The 19,488-nt window shown below is 30.5% G+C and overlaps 1 protein-coding gene across 2 annotated transcripts in view; it reads left to right on the forward strand.

The window, feature by feature from the left end:
• LOC100199733 (myosin light chain kinase 3) overlaps positions 1-19,488 on the forward strand; it is a 64,128-nt gene that overhangs the window by 13,592 nt on the left and 31,048 nt on the right. For both annotated transcript variants that reach the window (XM_065795963.1, XM_065795965.1), the window contains exon 6: positions 17,110-17,310. In XM_065795963.1, coding sequence (XP_065652035.1) covers positions 17,110-17,310 — 201 coding nt within the window. The remainder of the gene's footprint in view (positions 1-17,109; positions 17,311-19,488) is intronic.

Here is a 19,488-nt window from a genome sequence, read left to right on the forward strand (position 1 = left end):
GTTTATTATTTATTTTACCATTATAGATAATAGTTTTGGCAAGGACACCAGGTTGATACACAGAATTTCCTAACAATGCACCTCTGTAATAAGTTGATGTGGGTTTGATATAAACTTCAACTAGCGTTATATAGGTATGTGGATTGAAAATTTTAAATTTATCAAAGGCTAGATTGTTATATATCATTGGAAAGAGCTTTAAACAGTATTTTAAAGGTGAAAATTATTGAAATCGAACTATTTTACAAAAAGTTATGAGATTTTTAATGGGAAATTTTTGATATATGGATTTGTTGAAAAAATTGTGGTCAAAATTTAATTTTTCTTCACTTAAATTGTTATAACTTTGTCAATTCTTATCTAAATACCCATAACTTGGTATCAAAAAATAGGCGTAATAGTGGGCTACAAATTTATCAAGCATCCACCTATTAGGCGTTTCCTGGAGGCTAGAGGGCAGTGGCGGATCCAAGATTTTGAAGGAGGGGGTGACTACATTATAAAAAAATATTTGATTTTAACTTAAAAAATTTAATGACTTTTTCCATGCTTTAGAAATAATTATTTGTCATCCAAAGCACATTATCTATTCATTGAAACATAATATACAAACATAAACTATTAAACACAGTCATAAAAACGAGATTGTGCTTGCATCCTACGTGGATGTAGTGCAATGAAGTTATTTACAATTTTTTCTGTTGAAACTCAGTTGTGTAAATTGTTATAATGCATCCCAATCACACACAAATCTGACAATCTATCAGTTGTTACCGTTGTTCGTAAATATGAATGAATGCGGCGTACATAAGAGAATGAACGCTCCGGCTCACAACTGCCAATTGGCAAAGTTGCCAGAATGAGGAATAACTCACGAATATTGGGAAAGAATTTGGAGTCAACATGTTGCTGAAGTAGTTGCGTGATTGTCATTCCACAAAAATTGTTCTCAACACATAAATGTTTCCATCGCTGCAACTCATTATTCAGACCATATGGGTTTGGAAGAATTCCATACCATTTATCCGCTTGTTGCTTTGACGATGTTTCCAACTCTTCATTGTCTTTGGTGATAATAACTTTTGAAATCAAAGAACATAATTCATAATCTGCTCTCTTATTTTCTGTAAAGCGTGCTGCCAACTCAGATGAAACCTTGTCGAGGAATGGAATGGCTACATTACGCTTGTAGTACTCAAAAGGTGAAGTAGCAGGTATATTTGACGGTGGATTTGACGACTACAAAGCCTTGGAGTTTTTCCAGTACAATTTACAGAATGCGCAATTTTCTTGGCTTTGAGATAAATGGTAGAAAACCAGCATTTGTGCGGAGTGTAGAATAGAAAGAAGAAATTTGCGAAACTTTTTGGAAGGCCAGATAAATCTCCATCAACTCACCCTGAAGACATGATACAATTGGTTGCATTGAATGTAAACCTTCCTTTGCCACAACAGAATTAATAATGTGGTCGTAATTAGTGAATGTGTGTCGTAATCCATTGGCTTTTGACCGAGTCTCAGAATCCCAACTCCAACTTTTTGGTTCTAAATCATCATAGAGATAAATGTCAACTGATGGTGTTACAATTTCATCAAGAGTGTGAATAATATAATTGTAAAGTTCATAAATAATATTAAATGTGCTGTGACGCTCAAGCCATCGTGTTTTGCAAAGGTTCAACTTTGTATTTTTTAATTCAGGCGCTTGAGTAGAAATAACTCGTTGGAGAAAGCGTTGTCGCTTTGGTGAGTTATCGAAAAATGAAAACAGTTGTTGGCAGGAATCCATCATATTTCTAATAGATGAAATCTCACATCCATGGCAAATTGTTAGATTTAGGGAGTGAAGGACACATCCTTGATAGTCTGCATATGGTTCCCATTTTTTGACAAAAGTCTGTACCCCTTTTCTGCCTGAACTCGTTGACGCCGTTGTATCATATGCTTGTCCTTTGCAATCTTTGGTGTTAATACTTTCTTCTTCTAGTGCATTTTTGATAGACAGTGCAATAGACTCTCCTGTGATTCTCTCAGTCTCCACCAATCGAGTTATAACTTTCACCTTTTTAGGCTTTTCTTTAAACGTGTCAAGAAGACGAATACAGACCGAAATAATTTCTCGACCATATGAGTTTGTCTCATCGGTAATTATCAAAAAATGTGGACAAGCTTTTAGACACTTACGAAAATAGTCACGATTCAAGTTAGCGGCAATGTTGATTATCTCATTTTGTATAGTTTTGCTAGTATATAGTTCGTTTTTCGGTCCATTAAGTAGGTGTTCCTTTAAAACTGGATTTTGCTCTGCAAGAAGACGGATCAGGGCAATAAAATTCCTTTTATTTGTTGTTGGATTTTCAGAAAATTGAATGGCATCATCCCGATGGCCTCGCAGTGCAATTTGTTGGCGTGCACAATACATGACGGCTTCAATAATTGTTGGAAGCACCCTTTGATTATTTTTTATACTTTCAGCAGTCATTGAATTAATTGCTGAGTCGATACGCAATACTGGATTTACTAAGTGTGCCTTGGTAGTTGATAACCGTTTCATACTCATTTGGTGATATGCCTTTGATTCGTGGCTATTTAGAAGCTTCTTAGACTTGTAGTTTAAAAATGGTGTTTTAGCAAAAACACCCAACTTCTCTTTTTCAGATACTCTCAAGAATAATACACAGGCAATGCACCATGCACCTTTGTAACTATTTTGATTACTGTATCTCAGCCATTTGAAATTATCAAACCATTTTGATAGAAAAGAAATGCTTTTTGTCTTACCTTGAGCAATTGTGAAACTCTCCTTTTCAAATATGAAATTAGCAGATGGTTTCCAACAATTGTCCTAGAAGTTAACTTTTTCCGAATCACTCATTTTTCTAAGAATATTTTTATCAATAATTGAAGCAATGTCAGTGCAACTAACTAAATTTAATGGCTGTTGCACACAAAGTGGGTCAACTGAAGAGACACTGATAACTAAACATTATCCAATGCAGATGATGAACTTTCTTCAACAATTTCATTTGATTATAAGGGTATATTGACACTCACAAAGTTGGCAGTATCATTAACTTGAAGGGCTGCAGCATTAACATTTGAAGAAGAAATGCCTGTAAAACTGAGACACTGCTGTTTAAGACGTTTGCTAGGTGGACCACTGGACATACTAAAAAATAAAAAAAGATTTTTAAGTAAGAACTATTATTCCTTTGTTAAAATTATGTTATTACATTATAAAAATGTAAATATTAAATAAAAAGTAAAATCAAATATACGCAGATAATCGTTTTTACATTTTATTATCTAAAAAAATGTCAGCTAAAAAACATGCTTCAAAATAAAAACTAATTTAAAATTATCCTACAATTTAATGCTTAAAATTGCATAGAAAAATAGCTGAAAACCATTAAATAGTAACATATTTAATAAATCATATTTCTCAAGGTTCAAATATTTCTTTCAACGACTTCAATTTCAATAGAATATGCTCAATAAAGCGTTACGAAAAAAAATGAAGTCATTAAAGCGCAAAACAATTATTAAGTTTAAGTAAAAAAAGCCGGCTTATTCAGAGCATAAACAGTTAGCTCTTTCAAAAAATTTTATGGTTAAATACATAACCTTAAGTTTAACATTTTTTACCAATACTTTAATCAAATATTATATTTGGAAACGAAGGGCAGCAAATATCATTTATCAAACAATAGCAATGCAGCAATTATCATTTATCAAACAATACAATACAATTTATCTTAAAATTAAATAAGTAAACCCACCAAAAATTACTTTTTGTTTTCAAAATTTTTAGTGCATTCTTACGACACTATTTTTTTTAGTAGAACCGTAAATTTTTTGTGGGTGAAAGCTATCCAGTGCTTCCACATAAAAAGTAAAATACAATCATGATCGGATGCCAGTAAGTTATAAATAATGGCATTGGCTCTTTCAAAACCTGGCTCTTTCATTCACACTCTCCCCTATTTATTTGTTAAAATTATGGAATAAAAGGGGGGGGGGATGGCTAGCCACCCTAGCCACCCCCCTGGATCCGCCACTAAGAGGGTTGCCGAACCACCACTTTCACTCTGAAAATGAGCATATTTCTTTCAATAAAGAGTGTGTTTTTTTTAGCAACTAGCAATTTTTTTATACAAAAAGTTGCTATAATTTTATTCTAGAACAACAAAAATGATTGATATATATTAAAGTTGGTGGCGGATATGGTGGTGATGGTTTAACATATCCTAATTTCGAAAATGTTTAATTCTCTAATTATAAATAAATATTTCTATATTTAAAAAAATAAGTGAAGCTAGTACACAGTATAAAAAACATTAAAAAAATTTCTTTCAAGAATTTCATTCATTGGTGGTATGCATACTGACTTGTGGGAGGGCCCTGAGCTCCACCCTCCCCAACCTAAAAAAATAAAAGAAATAAATCTTTATAATAACAACTATAATTATTTTAAAATGAGTTAACAATTTAAAACCTGAATTAGGCTTTTGGCACCAGGTATAACCTAGAAGCTAAAGTTGAAGACCACAACCAATCCTACTTTTGAAAAGTCTTTTTGTTGCTATTCGTAAATTTTGGTTACGTTAAGAAATTTATTGAATAGGGTGGTGATGGTTACCCACATCCTAAAATAAAAAGATGTTAAATTCTTAAAAATAATTATATCTTTAACAAACAAAATAAATTAGTATATTTCATTTTGATATTTCATAAGATATATTTCATTTCATTACCAAAAATATCAGTGTTGTATTTTATATTATTCTGTATTAAGACATTTTAGATACCCTAAGGTTAAATAGTTGTCTTGGCTTTTAGTAAATAATAAAAATAATCAATTTTATAAATGGAACACTATAATAATCATTTGTAACGATAGACACCATGTGAAGATAAGCCAGAGGCGCCTATCAAAATATTTTGCAAAGTCACAACACTTGTGCAAATTTACCGTTTGTGACGGAGTTTTTGCCCAATAATTCTATCTGGCATTACATCATCTTAGTCATCAAGTTGTTTGGTAGACAATGTATATAAACTCTTTATTTCGTTGTAAGAAGGTTCATGCAGCTGTCATTTTAACTTTCTTTTGTCTTTTTGATGCTTTTGTCTTTTTGGCGTTTGCATGCGTGCTTTTTTGAAATATCTGCTCGTATATTACAATGCTTCATTAGATTTATCATCCTCTTTTTATGGGCTGTCTGAATAGACCACATAATTACATTTTCTCTAGATAATTGATCTAAACTATCTTGGTAATTTAATGTTTGATTCTTTTCTTTATCTTAATTTGCATGAAATATAACAAATTGTTGCATTAGGTGATCTTTCTTCAGCCTCACTAAACATTCCTAATAACTCTTCACTATCTATATTGTGAAGCCTCGCTCTTGCGGTGCCCTATAACTGGAGCGCTGGCTTATAGTTGAGGGTCCAAGGTTTGATGGTCTAGGTATGTAAGGCGGCATGAAATTTCTCCTTAAATACTCTTCCGTTCAACTCTACGACAAAACCCTTAGGTCTTGTTGGAGCACCTTATTAATTAAAAAAAATAAAAAAAAATTGTTTTCTAACATTTAAAGTAAATAGCGGTATTTTGTTCTCTAAGGAGACCTATCGGTCTTATCGTAGAGCACCATAGAAGGGCATTATATATATATATATATATATATATATATATATATATATATATATATATATATATATATATATATATATATATATATATATATATATATATATATATATATATATATTATACATATAAGATACATTTACATACATAATTAAATTTACCAACCTTCTTTTGAGTCATACGCTTCATATGTTTGAGTAATACATTTTTTTATGGCAAATATCTTTATTTTTTAATTAATGCATGATCTTATTAAAGGCTGACCAATACTTACAACATAATGACGCTTTACCTTTTAGAATTGGAGTACTAATGTGTACTAACATACATATTCTTTTGACTGAACATAAACAACATTATTATTATCATTTATGTTGTATACAATAAGATCATTTCTTTACAATAGTTTTTCCTTGATGCTACCAAATTGGAAAAAAATCATGTTCTCTAAAGCTATTTAGTTCATCTGGTGTCATCTTATACTGTATAGTGACAGTTTTGTTGATCTCCTTTAGAAGGAGATCAACTAAAACAGCCAATGATAGTCGGCACACAACAGTAAACTTATTTGCATTCTGATTTTTCCTAGGTATATTCTTTATTCATTTTTTTCATATTCATCTCTAGGAAATTGATAAGTGAACACCTTTGAAGTTGAAACATAACCACTACTACACTGTAATAGATCCACAGGCGATTGGTTGAAATATAATGATTTGACTCTGTAATTTACTAAATTACAGGGTCAAATCATTATATTTCAACCAATCACCATCTTTAATTTTCCTGATTTTTACATATTGTTATGTGCATTATGTAGATAGGTTAAATTTGAAATTTCAAACTTCCAAGTACAACGGTTCAGAAATTGTAGGCTTATAAACATGACACATTGGACCCCCTCGATTTACAAATGGTCAAAACAGACTACTTTAGAGCTGTATAACTTTCAACAAGTGTCTCATTTTTTCTAGAACTATTTTCTGGATAGTTCTCTCTTTAAAAAGTGGTTTTTATTAACTTGTGTTAAATTAGAAAAAAATTATGACCTCCTCAACCTTGGAAAAAATAATAAAATTGCTAAAATATGCCAAAATGAAACTAACTGTAGCATTATTCCATTCATCCACAAGTCTTTACAGATAAGTTTTCTGATTAGCTACCACTGTCTGCAATAAATGGGCAAAATATAGGCAGCTTGTTGCAATTTAGAACTTAAATATATCTAAAAGCAAAATGTCCACTCGCCTAAAAAGTCCAATTTTCAGATGCTTGTAAATTTTTCTAACACTTTGTTTTGATCTAAAATTAACAGCATATAAGACCATTAGACCCAACTATCTGAAAATGCAAACATTTTAAACTTGTCGAATCCACATTAAAAATGCTAGCATTTTTAAATAACCCAATTTTTCAATCATCAGCAGTTGAACGTATTACTGAGAACCAGTGCCCCTCTAATCTGCCAACTGTTGAAAAGGATAAGTTAGACAATTTAATTGACTTGGAAATTATTCTGAATACAGATGGGCTATTTATTTAGTGAAAACAGTTTTTTGTTTTAACTATGAAAGCAATGTTTTTTGAATCATACCAGAGTATTATTTAATAATATGTTCATTTATTGTAGTTTGTATAAGTTTTTAAGGCAGTTTAATAAATAGTTTCCAATAAAATAGATTTATTGTTACTTTAATTATGTTTCGCAGAAAACTCACAAGAAAAAGACAATGAAGTGTTAACAAGTGGAAAATAAATGTCAGAAAAAAGCAAAGGCAGTTTGGCAAGGCCTACATAGACAGAAATGTTTAAAAAAGACCAGAGAGAAAAGTAGGAGAAGCTTGTTCTTCAGTGTGAAGAACAAGCTTCTCCTTTGATTAGTGCCACCCCAAACCCTTTCCCGCCCCTCCCCCTCCCCTTAGTGAGTGGGGGGGGGGGAGGGAGTCCAGACCACATATAGACCACTGATTACCTATAATAGAATAGAATTTAAAGAAACAATGGTTTCATTTTGAAATTAACTCAGGTATTTAGAAATTAAGTATCTAAATATCTAAATTAATTTAGAGACCTTTATTTGAACAATAATGAAGATCTCTAAAAAGTTACTGCCCTCTTTATTTATGCCCCTGTTTACTATAAAGACCAGATCAAGGAAAGGACAACCAACCATATCTTACTTTTTGTTAAGAAATGACTTATAATTAGTTGCACCCTTCACATAGACGAGTTGGCAGATTAGAGGGGCACTGGTTCCTAGTAATACATTCAACTGTTGATGATTGAAAAATAGGGTTATTTAAAAATGCTGGCATTTTTGATGTGGATTCGACAAGTTTATAATGTTTGCATTTTCAGAAAGTTGGGTCTAATGGTCTTATATGCTGTTAATCTTAGATCAAAACAAATGTGTCATGTTTATAAGCCTATAGTTTCTGAACCGTTGTACTTGGAAGTCTGAAATTTCAAATTTAACCTATCTACATAATGCACATAAGAATATGTAAAAATCAGGAAAATTAAAGATGGTGCCCCACAAAGTTTTCTTTAAATTGGTTGAAATATATGACCCTTTTTTGATTTGACCCTACAGCAAAGTACACTAGGCATAATTGATAAATTTTTTGTTAGATAAATATGTTGTACTTTAGAAAAGTATTAACCTAGAACTGCAAATTTTTAGTTGCTGTGTAAAAAAAGTTACACAATCTCTTAAAACTTATGTTTAGACAAATTGCTGTTAAGTATAACCATTGAAAAACAAAAATAATTCATAATCATATAAATCTAGACATAAAATTTATCCCCAGTCAAAAGATATAGTGCTGTCTGTCAAGGTCTTGTATTTCTAGAACACCATTAATTTGCATCAAATGATACTGAATTCCGCACCATGGCATCACGGAAGCTATACAAACAGGTCAATAGGTTTTAAATTAAATATAACATATCAATTGATCTTATGCTTAAGGTTATATTCATTAAAAAAATGTATATACCTGATAAAATTATATACCTATTTTGGCCAATAATAGTATATGTTATAGTATATAATAGTATATATATATATATATATATATATATATATATATATATATATATATATATATATATATATATATATATATATATATATATATATATATATATATATATATATATATATATATATATATATATATATATATACAAAAGTATTGCCAATAAGTATAAAATATAATGGCAGACAAAATTAAATAAGCATTGGCTAAAAACAAGAATTAGGTTTTAATTTCTAGTTTCTTAAGCAGAAAAATCAAAGTTATTTAAAAAAAAATAGTTCAATTTTTTAACAGAAAAATTAATTATCTACAAAGTATTGGGCGTTTGTAGTAGGGGTGGTAAACGATTAACGATTGATCGATTAAAAACCATTAATCATTAATCAATTAATTAACAAACGATTAATTGATTAATTTTTTTTTAATATAACAACTTTGCGCTTTTTTGTTTCAAAGATTTTTACGAACACTTACAAGCGTTTTTTTAACGAACAAGACTTGTGTTGACTTGTATGTTGATTTGTCTTTATTTTCCGGCATCCGGTCAAATATTATAAACAAACAAAAACAATGCTTTTTTCATAGCGCCGTTTCTTAAGCACCATTTACAATCATTGTAAATGGTGCTTAAGAAACGGCGCTATGAAAAAAGCATTGTTTTTGTTTGTTTATAATATTTGAAAAAGCGGTTTTTTCCAAACGACATTGTAACAATGTCGTTTGGAAAAAACCGCTCTGAAGTTTGGAAACACTTTTTATTGGAAAATAAAGGCAAATCAACATACAAGTGCAAACATTGTTCAGTTGAACTTAAATTCCATTCATCAACTTCAAGTTTCTTGTATCATTTAGAGCACAAACATAAAATTTATTTGATAAAAGTTATTTCAGAGAAGTCTAAAAATATACAGCCAAGTATTGCTACCTATTGTAATAATATAGGTAGCAAAGCTGAAGATGTATTAGCTCGTTTAACTGCTGTTGATCGTATCCCTTTTGCAACTTTGGCCAATAGCAAAGATTAAGATAAAAATGGCTGGAAAGCTCAAGGACTTAAAATCCCTGATGATCGACATGCTATAAAGACAATTGTTATGAACTACGCAAACTCAATTAAGTTAAAAGTTGTTCAAGAGCTTCAGCAAAAAAAATTAAAAGGAGAAAGGTTTTCAATTTCTCTTGATGAGTGGACTTCTGGTAAAACTAGAAGGTATTTATGTCTCAATGTACATTGTTCAGACAATGTCACTATGGTCTTGGAATGATTAGAATAAATGGTTCATTGCCTTCAGAAAGAGCTGTTAATATTGTTATTGAGAAATTAAATGAATTTGGCTTAAATTTGATCAATGATGTTTTTGGATGTGTTACTGACGGTGCATCAGTAATGAAAAAAATGGGACGAGAAATGGGAGTTATAGACCAACTTTTCTACTGCCATGGAATTCATCTTGCTGTATGTGATATTCTTTATAAGAAAAAATGCTTAGAAATAGAAACAACTCAAGAAGAAATAATGACTGATAAGATTGAAAATGAAACATTTGATTCCGACCCTGATGATGAAAACAACACTGAAGAACGCTGGAATGAGGAAAGTAATAGCTTTGTTTCACAGGAAATCCAGTTTAATGAGGACTATGGCATTATCATATCGAAGGTTTGTAAAATAGTCAAACTTTTTAGAAAATCTCCACTTAAAAACGATTCCCTTCAAAATATTTGTAGAGCAGATTTAGGAAAAGAACTCAAGCCTATTTTGGATACTAAAACAAGATGGAATTCACTAATAAGTATGTTAAAACGATTCTTAAAATTAAAAAATGTTAGTGCAAAGGCTCTTGTTGATATATCTAGAACAGATTTAATTTTAATAGAAGAAGAAATAAAACACATTTCTGATATTGTTCAGGCTCTACATGTTGTAGAGTTAAGTGTTATGGAACTAGGGAAAAGAGACTGTGATCTGATAAAATCTGATAAAATTATTTTGTTTTTACTACAAAATCTTAAAGAACAAAATACTAACATTGGTCAAAAATTATTTACTGCTGTCTCGGAGAGAATTATTGAAAGAAGATAATCCAGATAATCTTTTGAAATACCTACATAAAAATAAAACTGCTAAAACTGCTAGAGAAATATACCTACAATTATTTCTACATGAGGAAGTAGAAGCAGCATATCAGTCTGAGTTAGAGTACACTTGTAATGAAGAACCATTAAGAAAAAAAAGGTGAAGAATTAGCAGAAATAATAGCTAATACAGCTTCAGCAGCAGAAAAAACTAAAGGGATAACTTTTAAATTAAGAAGTTTTGACATGCATTAAACGTGAAATTGCAGTTCTCGAAAGCACTGGAAACAGGCCAAGTTCTTTAGAAAAGATTTATAATGCCATGCTAAGTCTTCCCCCGTCTTCTATAGAAGCAGAAAGAAGTTTTAGTGCAGCTGGTTTAATTGTTACTAATTTAAGAACTAGCTTAAACGATGATACTGTTGATAATTTATGTTTTTTAAGATCATATCTGATTAAAAGAGAAAGAAAATCATAAAAAATATAAATTACTTTTTATTAAGTTATAAACACATTTTTCTAAAATTAATCGAAAATTAATCTATTAATCGATTAATTTTTCGAAATTTAATTGTTAATCGATTAATGTAAAATACCGAGTAATCTACCAGCCCTAGTTTTTAGCATGTTTGTTTATTCAAAGTTTTAGAAGCAAGGTGTAAGAATAAAATCTAGATACAAAAATAATCTAATACCTAATATTCATCATTCAATTACTCATCATTCATGCTATTTCAACTGCAACATTTTTATCTAGGCATAAGCACTCAAGAACAATAAGGTATTTTCTACAATGCTTTAAACAAAACTAATCACAAAATTAGAAAATTCTAGAAAGCCTCAAATAAAGTTTTAAATAAAAGTTGTAGTTTTGTAGTAGTTTTTTTGAAGGGAAAAACCTGATTAAATAGTTCTAATTTTAACATTTGTTGTAAATCTGAATATATAAAAACTTGTTATTAGTAATCAAGCTTATATATCTTTCATAATCAATTGATGGCTTGTGAATAATTTTAGTGAATAATTCCATGCATTCACTTATTCAAATTTTAAAATAATATTTTTCTTTTAAAAACTATGGACCTGGCACTAAAATTGTATATGCTTGTTGTCTAAAATATACTTATAATAATAATAATAATAATAATAATAAAATATCTGCTTCAAGATTTTTTAATAAAAAACTTGAATAAAATTTTATAGATGTCAATAATCTTAAAGATGATACACCATAAGAAAAAAGCTTATGGAGAAGACCAACATGTCAAACTTTATCAAAAGCTTTAGAAATATCAAGAGCGATAGCCTTAACCTCTCCTCGTCTATCTAATGCTCGATAGAACCTATAGATTATTACTGTTAGCAAATCAGCTGTAGAATGAGAAGATCGAAATCCGTATTGATGATCAGAAAAAAAGTTATTAGATTCAAGATTAATTAATTACCAAGCTACCATAAAGGTGACTAAAACAACTACTTTAAAGCTGACTGGGACTCTTTCAGTGATTTTCTTTGTAATGGCCCTTGGGTAGAAATCTTTCGTCTTACTGTCGACAAATGTGCTTCTTACATAACTTTGTAGATTCAGGCTGGCATGGAATCTTTTGTTCCATCTCGACGATTCCAGGTCAAGCCTCACTCACCTCAATGGTTTTCCTGACAATGTGCTGCTGCGATTGCCTATCAAAACCGTTACTTCCAAATCTATCAGCAAAACAATTCTCCAGAAAACAGACGTCTGTTTATTTCTGCGAGAAACCATTGTAAAAAGGTTTTGTCTAACGCCAAAGCTCACTATTCTCAGGTCATAAAATCTTATATTTCATCACAAAAATTAGGTTCTCGTGACTTCTGGAGAATCTTTAATAGTATCAATAATAAGGGCAAATCTATAATTCCACCTCTCTTGTATGGTTCAGACTTTGTCACCTCACCTAAAGACAAAGCTGAATTGTTTGCTAAGAACTTTTCATCATTATCATCTCTTGATTCCACTATTTGTGTTCTACCTGATATTTTCAACGAACAGGTTGATACATTGCGTGACATTTGTATCACTCCAGCTTCTGTATCTAAAATGATTTCCTGTTTAGACTCTTCTACAGCTTGTGGCCGGGATAACATACCTGTTATAGTCTTGCAGAAGTGTTCTCCGGAGCTGTCGTCTATACTCTCAAAACTATTTAACTATTTAATTTCGTATATACTCTTAAAACTATTTAAGTGCTTAGCAGAGTCTTGTTTTCCAGCTTGCTGGAAAACGGTATCTGTTATCCCTATTTTCAAAATTTCTGGAGAGTGATCTAATTTGTCTAACTACAATCTCATTAGTCTTCTTCCTATCATAAGCAAGGTTTTTGAATCTTTAATTAACAAACACTTAATTTCCCATCTTGAATCTAATAACTTACTTTCTGATCATCAATATGGATTTCGCTCTTCTTGTTTTTTTGTTAATTCACCTCCTTAAGGTTGAGAAGGCCACTACAGATAAGGAGGCTACTTATTTGTGGTTATAACCCTCTCTCAACTCTATAACTCCGAAACACGAGTCTTGATAAATAAAGCCGCTGTTCAAAGAAATGATTTGAGCACAGTACTACCCGGGACGTGGTGGGGATTAAACTCGAGACCTCTCGTTTATAAAGCAAGCGCTCTACCACTACACCACTACCGCATGTTCTACAGCTGATTTGCTAACAGTAATAACCGATAGGTTTTATTGTGCATAAAATAAAAGTGGAGAGATTAAAGTCATCGCTCATGACATTTCTAAAGCTTTTGATAAAGTTTGGCATACTGATCTTCTCCATAAGCTTTCTTCTTACGGTGTATCTGGTAAGATTTTTAAGATTATTGAATCGTATACTTTATTTAGTGCAAATTGTGGTTTGACATATCTAAGATTATTGAGTCCTTCCTTTCTAATCGTAGTATAAAAGTTGTCTTAGATGGATAGCACTCTTCTTCATATTCTGTAACTTCAGGGATTTCTCAAGGTTCTATCCTTAGCCCTATACTCTTTTTAATTTACATTAACGATCTTCCAGATATTCTCACATCTAAGGTGGCATTGTTTGCTGATGATACTACCATTTATTCTTGTCATGATAAGAAGCCAACACTCTCTGATTGTTTGGAGGGGGCATTTGAGCTTGAAAAGGATCTCACTTCTGCTACAGCATGGGGCTCACAGTGGCTGGTGAACTTAAATTCTGATAAAACCCAATTTTTTTTAGCCAATGGTTATCGCAATAGTTTAAATCTTCCTATATTTATGAACGGTAATGTACTCGATGAGTCATCTACTCTTCTTCTTCTAGGATTAACTCCTACTTCCAATCTTTCTTGGAAACCATATATCAAATCCATTGCAAAATTAGCATCTGCTAAGGTTGCATCTCTTTATCAAGTTCGACACTTTCTTACTTCGGATTCTATTATCTATCTGTATAAGTCTCAAATCCGGCCTTGTATGGAATATTTTTGCCATATCTAGGGTGGATCTTCTAATGATGTCCTTTCTCTTTTAGACAAGGTGCAAAAACACATTGTAAACATAGTTGGACCTGCTCTTGCAGCCAATCTCCAACCATTATCACATCGTCGTAATGTTGCTTCTCTTTCTCTTTTTTTACAAATTCATTCTTGTGTTACTTGTCATTCAATTAAGTCTCATCCTTTTTCTGTGACTGTTCCTAAGGGCTCTAAAAACTCGTATTCGTCTAGTTTTTTCCTCGAACATTAGTTCTTTGTAATTCGTTTCCTTCATCTTGCTTTCCTGATTCATATAATTTGCAATCCTTTTAGTCGTCTGTCAATCGTTATCTTGCTCTACAATCTTCATCTTTTCTCTTCCAGTAACTTCCAACTCTAATTAGTGGTTGCTTGCAGCCTTGTTGGAAGCGAAGATGTTTAAAAAAAAAAAAAAAGCTCTAAATAAAGTATATGTTTGTATAAGTTTTACACTTTAATAATAAAATAGGTTAAATAAGGGTAATGTCAGCTCTTACTTTTTGAAAATGCCTAAAAATAATTGCAATGTCCTTAAAATTATATACAAACAAATAAAAAGTTATATTTTTTCAACAATAATTACTGAATGCAGTATTTTTCCAAAAAAAAATTGTTTTCAAACGGAATCAAATTGTTAATATTATATTTAAAGATTTGTTCTCAATTAGACTACCTGAAAATGAATAAGGATGTTGTTTTGCATGTATTGGTATTTTAATATAAAAATATCATCTTCCAAAACATCAACTTTTTTATAACTTTTACAAAATACAAAATCAAGAATTAATTGTATAATCATTATTTTTTATGATCACAACGCATCTTTTTAGATATTGATAGACTCAATGAGTTTATTAACTTTTTCTCGTGTAATCTTATTCTATGTGGCTACAATAAATTTGTGTGCTTATCAACATTTTTAAATGATGATTTATGTTTTAGAAAAAGTTTTTTTTTGTTAATTTTATTTTAGGTGCTCTAAGAAGTTCTTATGGTCTTATCAGAGAGCACCGGGGATGAGCATTTAATTAGAAGTTCATGCCTCCTTCCTAACTGATATCGTAAAACTGACATCGGTTCAACTAAAAGTTCAACTTAATTGAATTTTCAATTGGATTGAGATCTGATAATTGAGCTGGTTACTTCATTAATTAAATTTGATTTCATTGCAAACCATTGTTTAATGAGTTTAGGTATGTGTTTTGGGTCGTCTTGTTGAAAAGCTGTAAAAAAACTGTATTGTTATCAGCATGAGGAAACATTTTTTACTCAAGAATATAACAAAAAACAAGTCAATCCATAATGTAGTTTATTTAATGAACAGGTCTAGCTCCACTAAAAAGAGAAAAACAATCCTAAACTATTGCAACTTTTTCCAACTTTTTGGTAACCTAAACTGTTGCACCATTTTGACGCGAGGAATAATTTTCTGTCAGTGAAACTATGTATTTTGTGTGGTCTTCTGCTCTTATGTTCCTATTCTAAAAGACTGTCAAAAAAGATTGAAAAACACACATTAAATACACATTAAAATTCACATTAAACACATCCAAAATATAAATAATTAAATAAAATGTAAAAAAAAAGTGTCTTATAAAGAAGTTATTCATGATTTATTTAATTTTCTTTTTTAAATATCAAAACATAACATATAGATACATGCATGCATGCATGCATGCATGCATGCATGTATGTATGTATGTATATATGTATGTATGTATGTATGCATGTATGTATGTATGTATGTATGCAGTGGCGGCAATAGGGTAGTGCCTGGTAGGGTGATGACCCAGGGCGCCGAATATAAAGGGGCGAAACTAATTGGTTATTTTACCCTTTGCCTTTTTTTTGAATGGGGTTAAATTGGGTTAATAGGTCTAATAAAAAAAAACCTATTCATCATACTCAGATATATATTCATTTAAAAATCTTCTCAGCCATTTTAAACTTATTTAGGGTATTGTCGATCAATTCATCACCCTTGGCTTTTTAATGACAAATATACCAAAATATATTAAAAAGTGCTTCAAACAAATTAAAGGCTCATATGATCTTTCATATAAACAAAGATTATTAATATGGCAAGCTTAAAATACAAATAAATTTTTTTGAATGTTTTATATGGTGCAAGAATTGTTACATGTATGAAAGTTACATGTAGCATACATGTATATATATATATATATATATATATATATATATATATATATATATATATATATATATATATATATATATATATATATATATATATATATATATTTGCAGCCCTCGAAATTAGGGTGGGCATCAGCAATGCTGACCTAACTGCTGACCTAAAAGTGTTTGAGGTACATATATATGTAATGCGATATCTAGAGATGATCTTCGAATGATGCACTTTCTTTTTTAGACTAGGTGCAAAAGTGCATTGTAAACATAAATGGAACTATGTTCTAATGCATTTTTGCACCTTGTCTAAAAGACAAATGGCATCATTTGATATGGCATATATATATATATATATATATATATATATATATATATATATATATATATATATATATATATATATATATATAAATATGTATATATATATATATATATAATATATATATATATATATATATATATATATATATATATATATATATATAAAAGCAAAATATAAGAAGCATACACATATCTAGTTTATAAAAAAAAGTAACAAATGAATAAAACTCTTTGCAGTAAAAAAAATAAGTATTCTAAAATTTATATAAAAAATAGTTAAACAAAAATAAATAAGATAAAATTTTAATTCAAATAAAAAACAATTTTTTTTATATTGTTTATTAACAGAGGAAAGTTTGGGAAAGTTTACAAAGTTTCAGAAATTTCTACTTCTCTAATATACGCAGCCAAGCACATTAAAGTAACACCAAAGCTTAAGGAAGATGTCTTATCTACCATAGAGATCATGAAGTGCTTGCATCATGTTCGACTGATGAGTATATTCGATGTATATGATCTTGGATCTCAAATTATAATGATACTTGAATAGTAAGGTTTTGTTTTAAAATTTTAAAATAAACAACTATTATCTTTATTTTTCTTGCTATATATATGAATCAAGAGTTTTATATTTTTCACATTTTCTTAATATGAGAAAAATATTAAATATGAATAATATAAGAATTTTTTTTTTATCTTGCTTTTAATCATAATTACTAATATAAAAGTAGTGCAGTGGTGGCTTAAAAAGTAGTGCAGTGGTGGTTTCAAAATTAGTGCAGTGGTGGCTTTAAAAGTAGTGCAGTGGCGGCTTTAAAAGCAGTGCAGTGGTAGTGTTTAGTGCAGTGGTAGTTTTATAAGCAAGAATTACAGAGTTCTAACCTCACCACATCAGTACTCAACTTTTAAAAAAAATAAAAACAAAAATTTTTTAGATTAGTCTTATCGTCTATAAATTGCATCTTTAAATCTAACATTGGTTTGTTTTATTTTTAAACATTTACGAGTACAATTAGTACTCTTTCTTTTCCTTTTTTATTTTTTGCTTTTTTATGTTTTAACCTGTGTTTAGTAAACTTTTTCTATTAAAAAAAGCATAAGGCATTTTACTTGAGTGAATTAGATTTTCTATCAATATTACTGCTATAAATCATCAACTAATACATCATTAATTAATGTTCTATTTATAAAAACAAGTTTAGTAAACTTTTTTAAAAATGTTTTTAACCTGTGTTAAGTAAACTTTTTCTATTAAAAAAAGCATTTTATTTGAGTAAATTAGATTTTCTATCAATATTACTGCTATAAGTAATCAACCAATACATCATTATTTAATGTTCTGTATATAAAAACAAGATTTGCCATTTTTTCTACTCTACGTTTTGTTTCTTAAGTTGGTTTAAATCATGGTTGATTCCAGTCATGCATTATTTTATTAAGGAAACTAATTAAATTTAATGGTTTTTTAAAAAACCACAAAAATGCAAATTAAAGGACTAAAATGTTTTTAAAAACACTCTGAATGTTTTTATTTCAGGTCAGGTCAGGTTATCCTGCTACTGGTAACATGTAACCCAGTACAACCTGCTTCATGTCCTGCTGCCTTGTAGGATACGCTTTTTTAGGCAAAGGCAAGGAGAAGCCAACTGTGACTTAAAACACCCTCTTGCTCTTTGTGAGACAAATTTGAATTCAGCTGTCTCATCTTGCGATATTGTGATAGTGTTGATGATTATCTTCCTTTAATTTGTAAAGATTCCAATAGTCACATTGTTGGTCTGGGCGTTTAATGACTTTAATGCTCATCACACTGAATGGCTTGGCTCTAGTGTCAGTGACTCTGTTGGCGTTAAGGCCCTCAATTTTTGCCTTTCTCAATCTCTAACTCATATAGTCAACTTTCCAACTCATTTTCCAGACAACCCGAATCATTTACCTTTTCTATTCCACTTATGTCTTGTTTCTGATCTTAGTTAGTGTTCAGTTTCTCCACATTCACCCTTAGGTGCTTCTGGTCACGGTTTGATCACTTTAAAACTATTATCTCATTCTTCTTCATCACCTGAATCCCTCTATCATTGTACCTCTTACAACTACCTTAAAGCTGACTGGGACTCTTTCAGTGATTTTCTTCATGATGGCCCTTGGGTAGAAATCTTTTGTCTTCCTGCTGACAAATGTGCTTCTTACATAACTTCGTGGATTCAGGCTGGTATGAAATCTTTTATTCACTCTCGATGGTTTTAGGTCTTTAATAGTATTAATAATAAGGGCATATCTGTTATTCCACCTCTCTTGTATGGTTCAGACTTTGTCACCTCACCTAAAGATAAAGTTGAATTGTTTACTTTTCATCAATATCATCTATTGATTCCAATAGTCGCTATATCTACCTGATATAGCCGACAAATGGGTTGGTCCATTGCTTGATGCTCGTATCACTCCAGCTTCTGTATCAAAAGTGTCTTCCTGCTTAGACTTTTCTAAAGCTTGTGGCCCGGACAACATACCTGTTATAGTCTTACAGAAGTGTTCTCCGTAGCTAAAGTTTATACTTTCAAAACTACTTAAAAAGTGCTTATCAGAGTCTTGTTTTCCAGCCTGCTGGAAAGCCGCATCTTAACAGATGCCTATTTTCAAAAACTCTGAAGAGCGATCTGACTTGTCTAACTACCGTCCCATTAGTCTTCTATCTATCATAAGCAAGGTTTTTGAATCTTAAATTAA

The sequence above is a fragment of the Hydra vulgaris genome, chromosome 04 (genome assembly GCF_038396675.1).
Source record: "Hydra vulgaris chromosome 04, alternate assembly HydraT2T_AEP".
In the NCBI taxonomy this organism is placed as follows: domain Eukaryota; kingdom Metazoa; phylum Cnidaria; class Hydrozoa; order Anthoathecata; family Hydridae; genus Hydra; species Hydra vulgaris.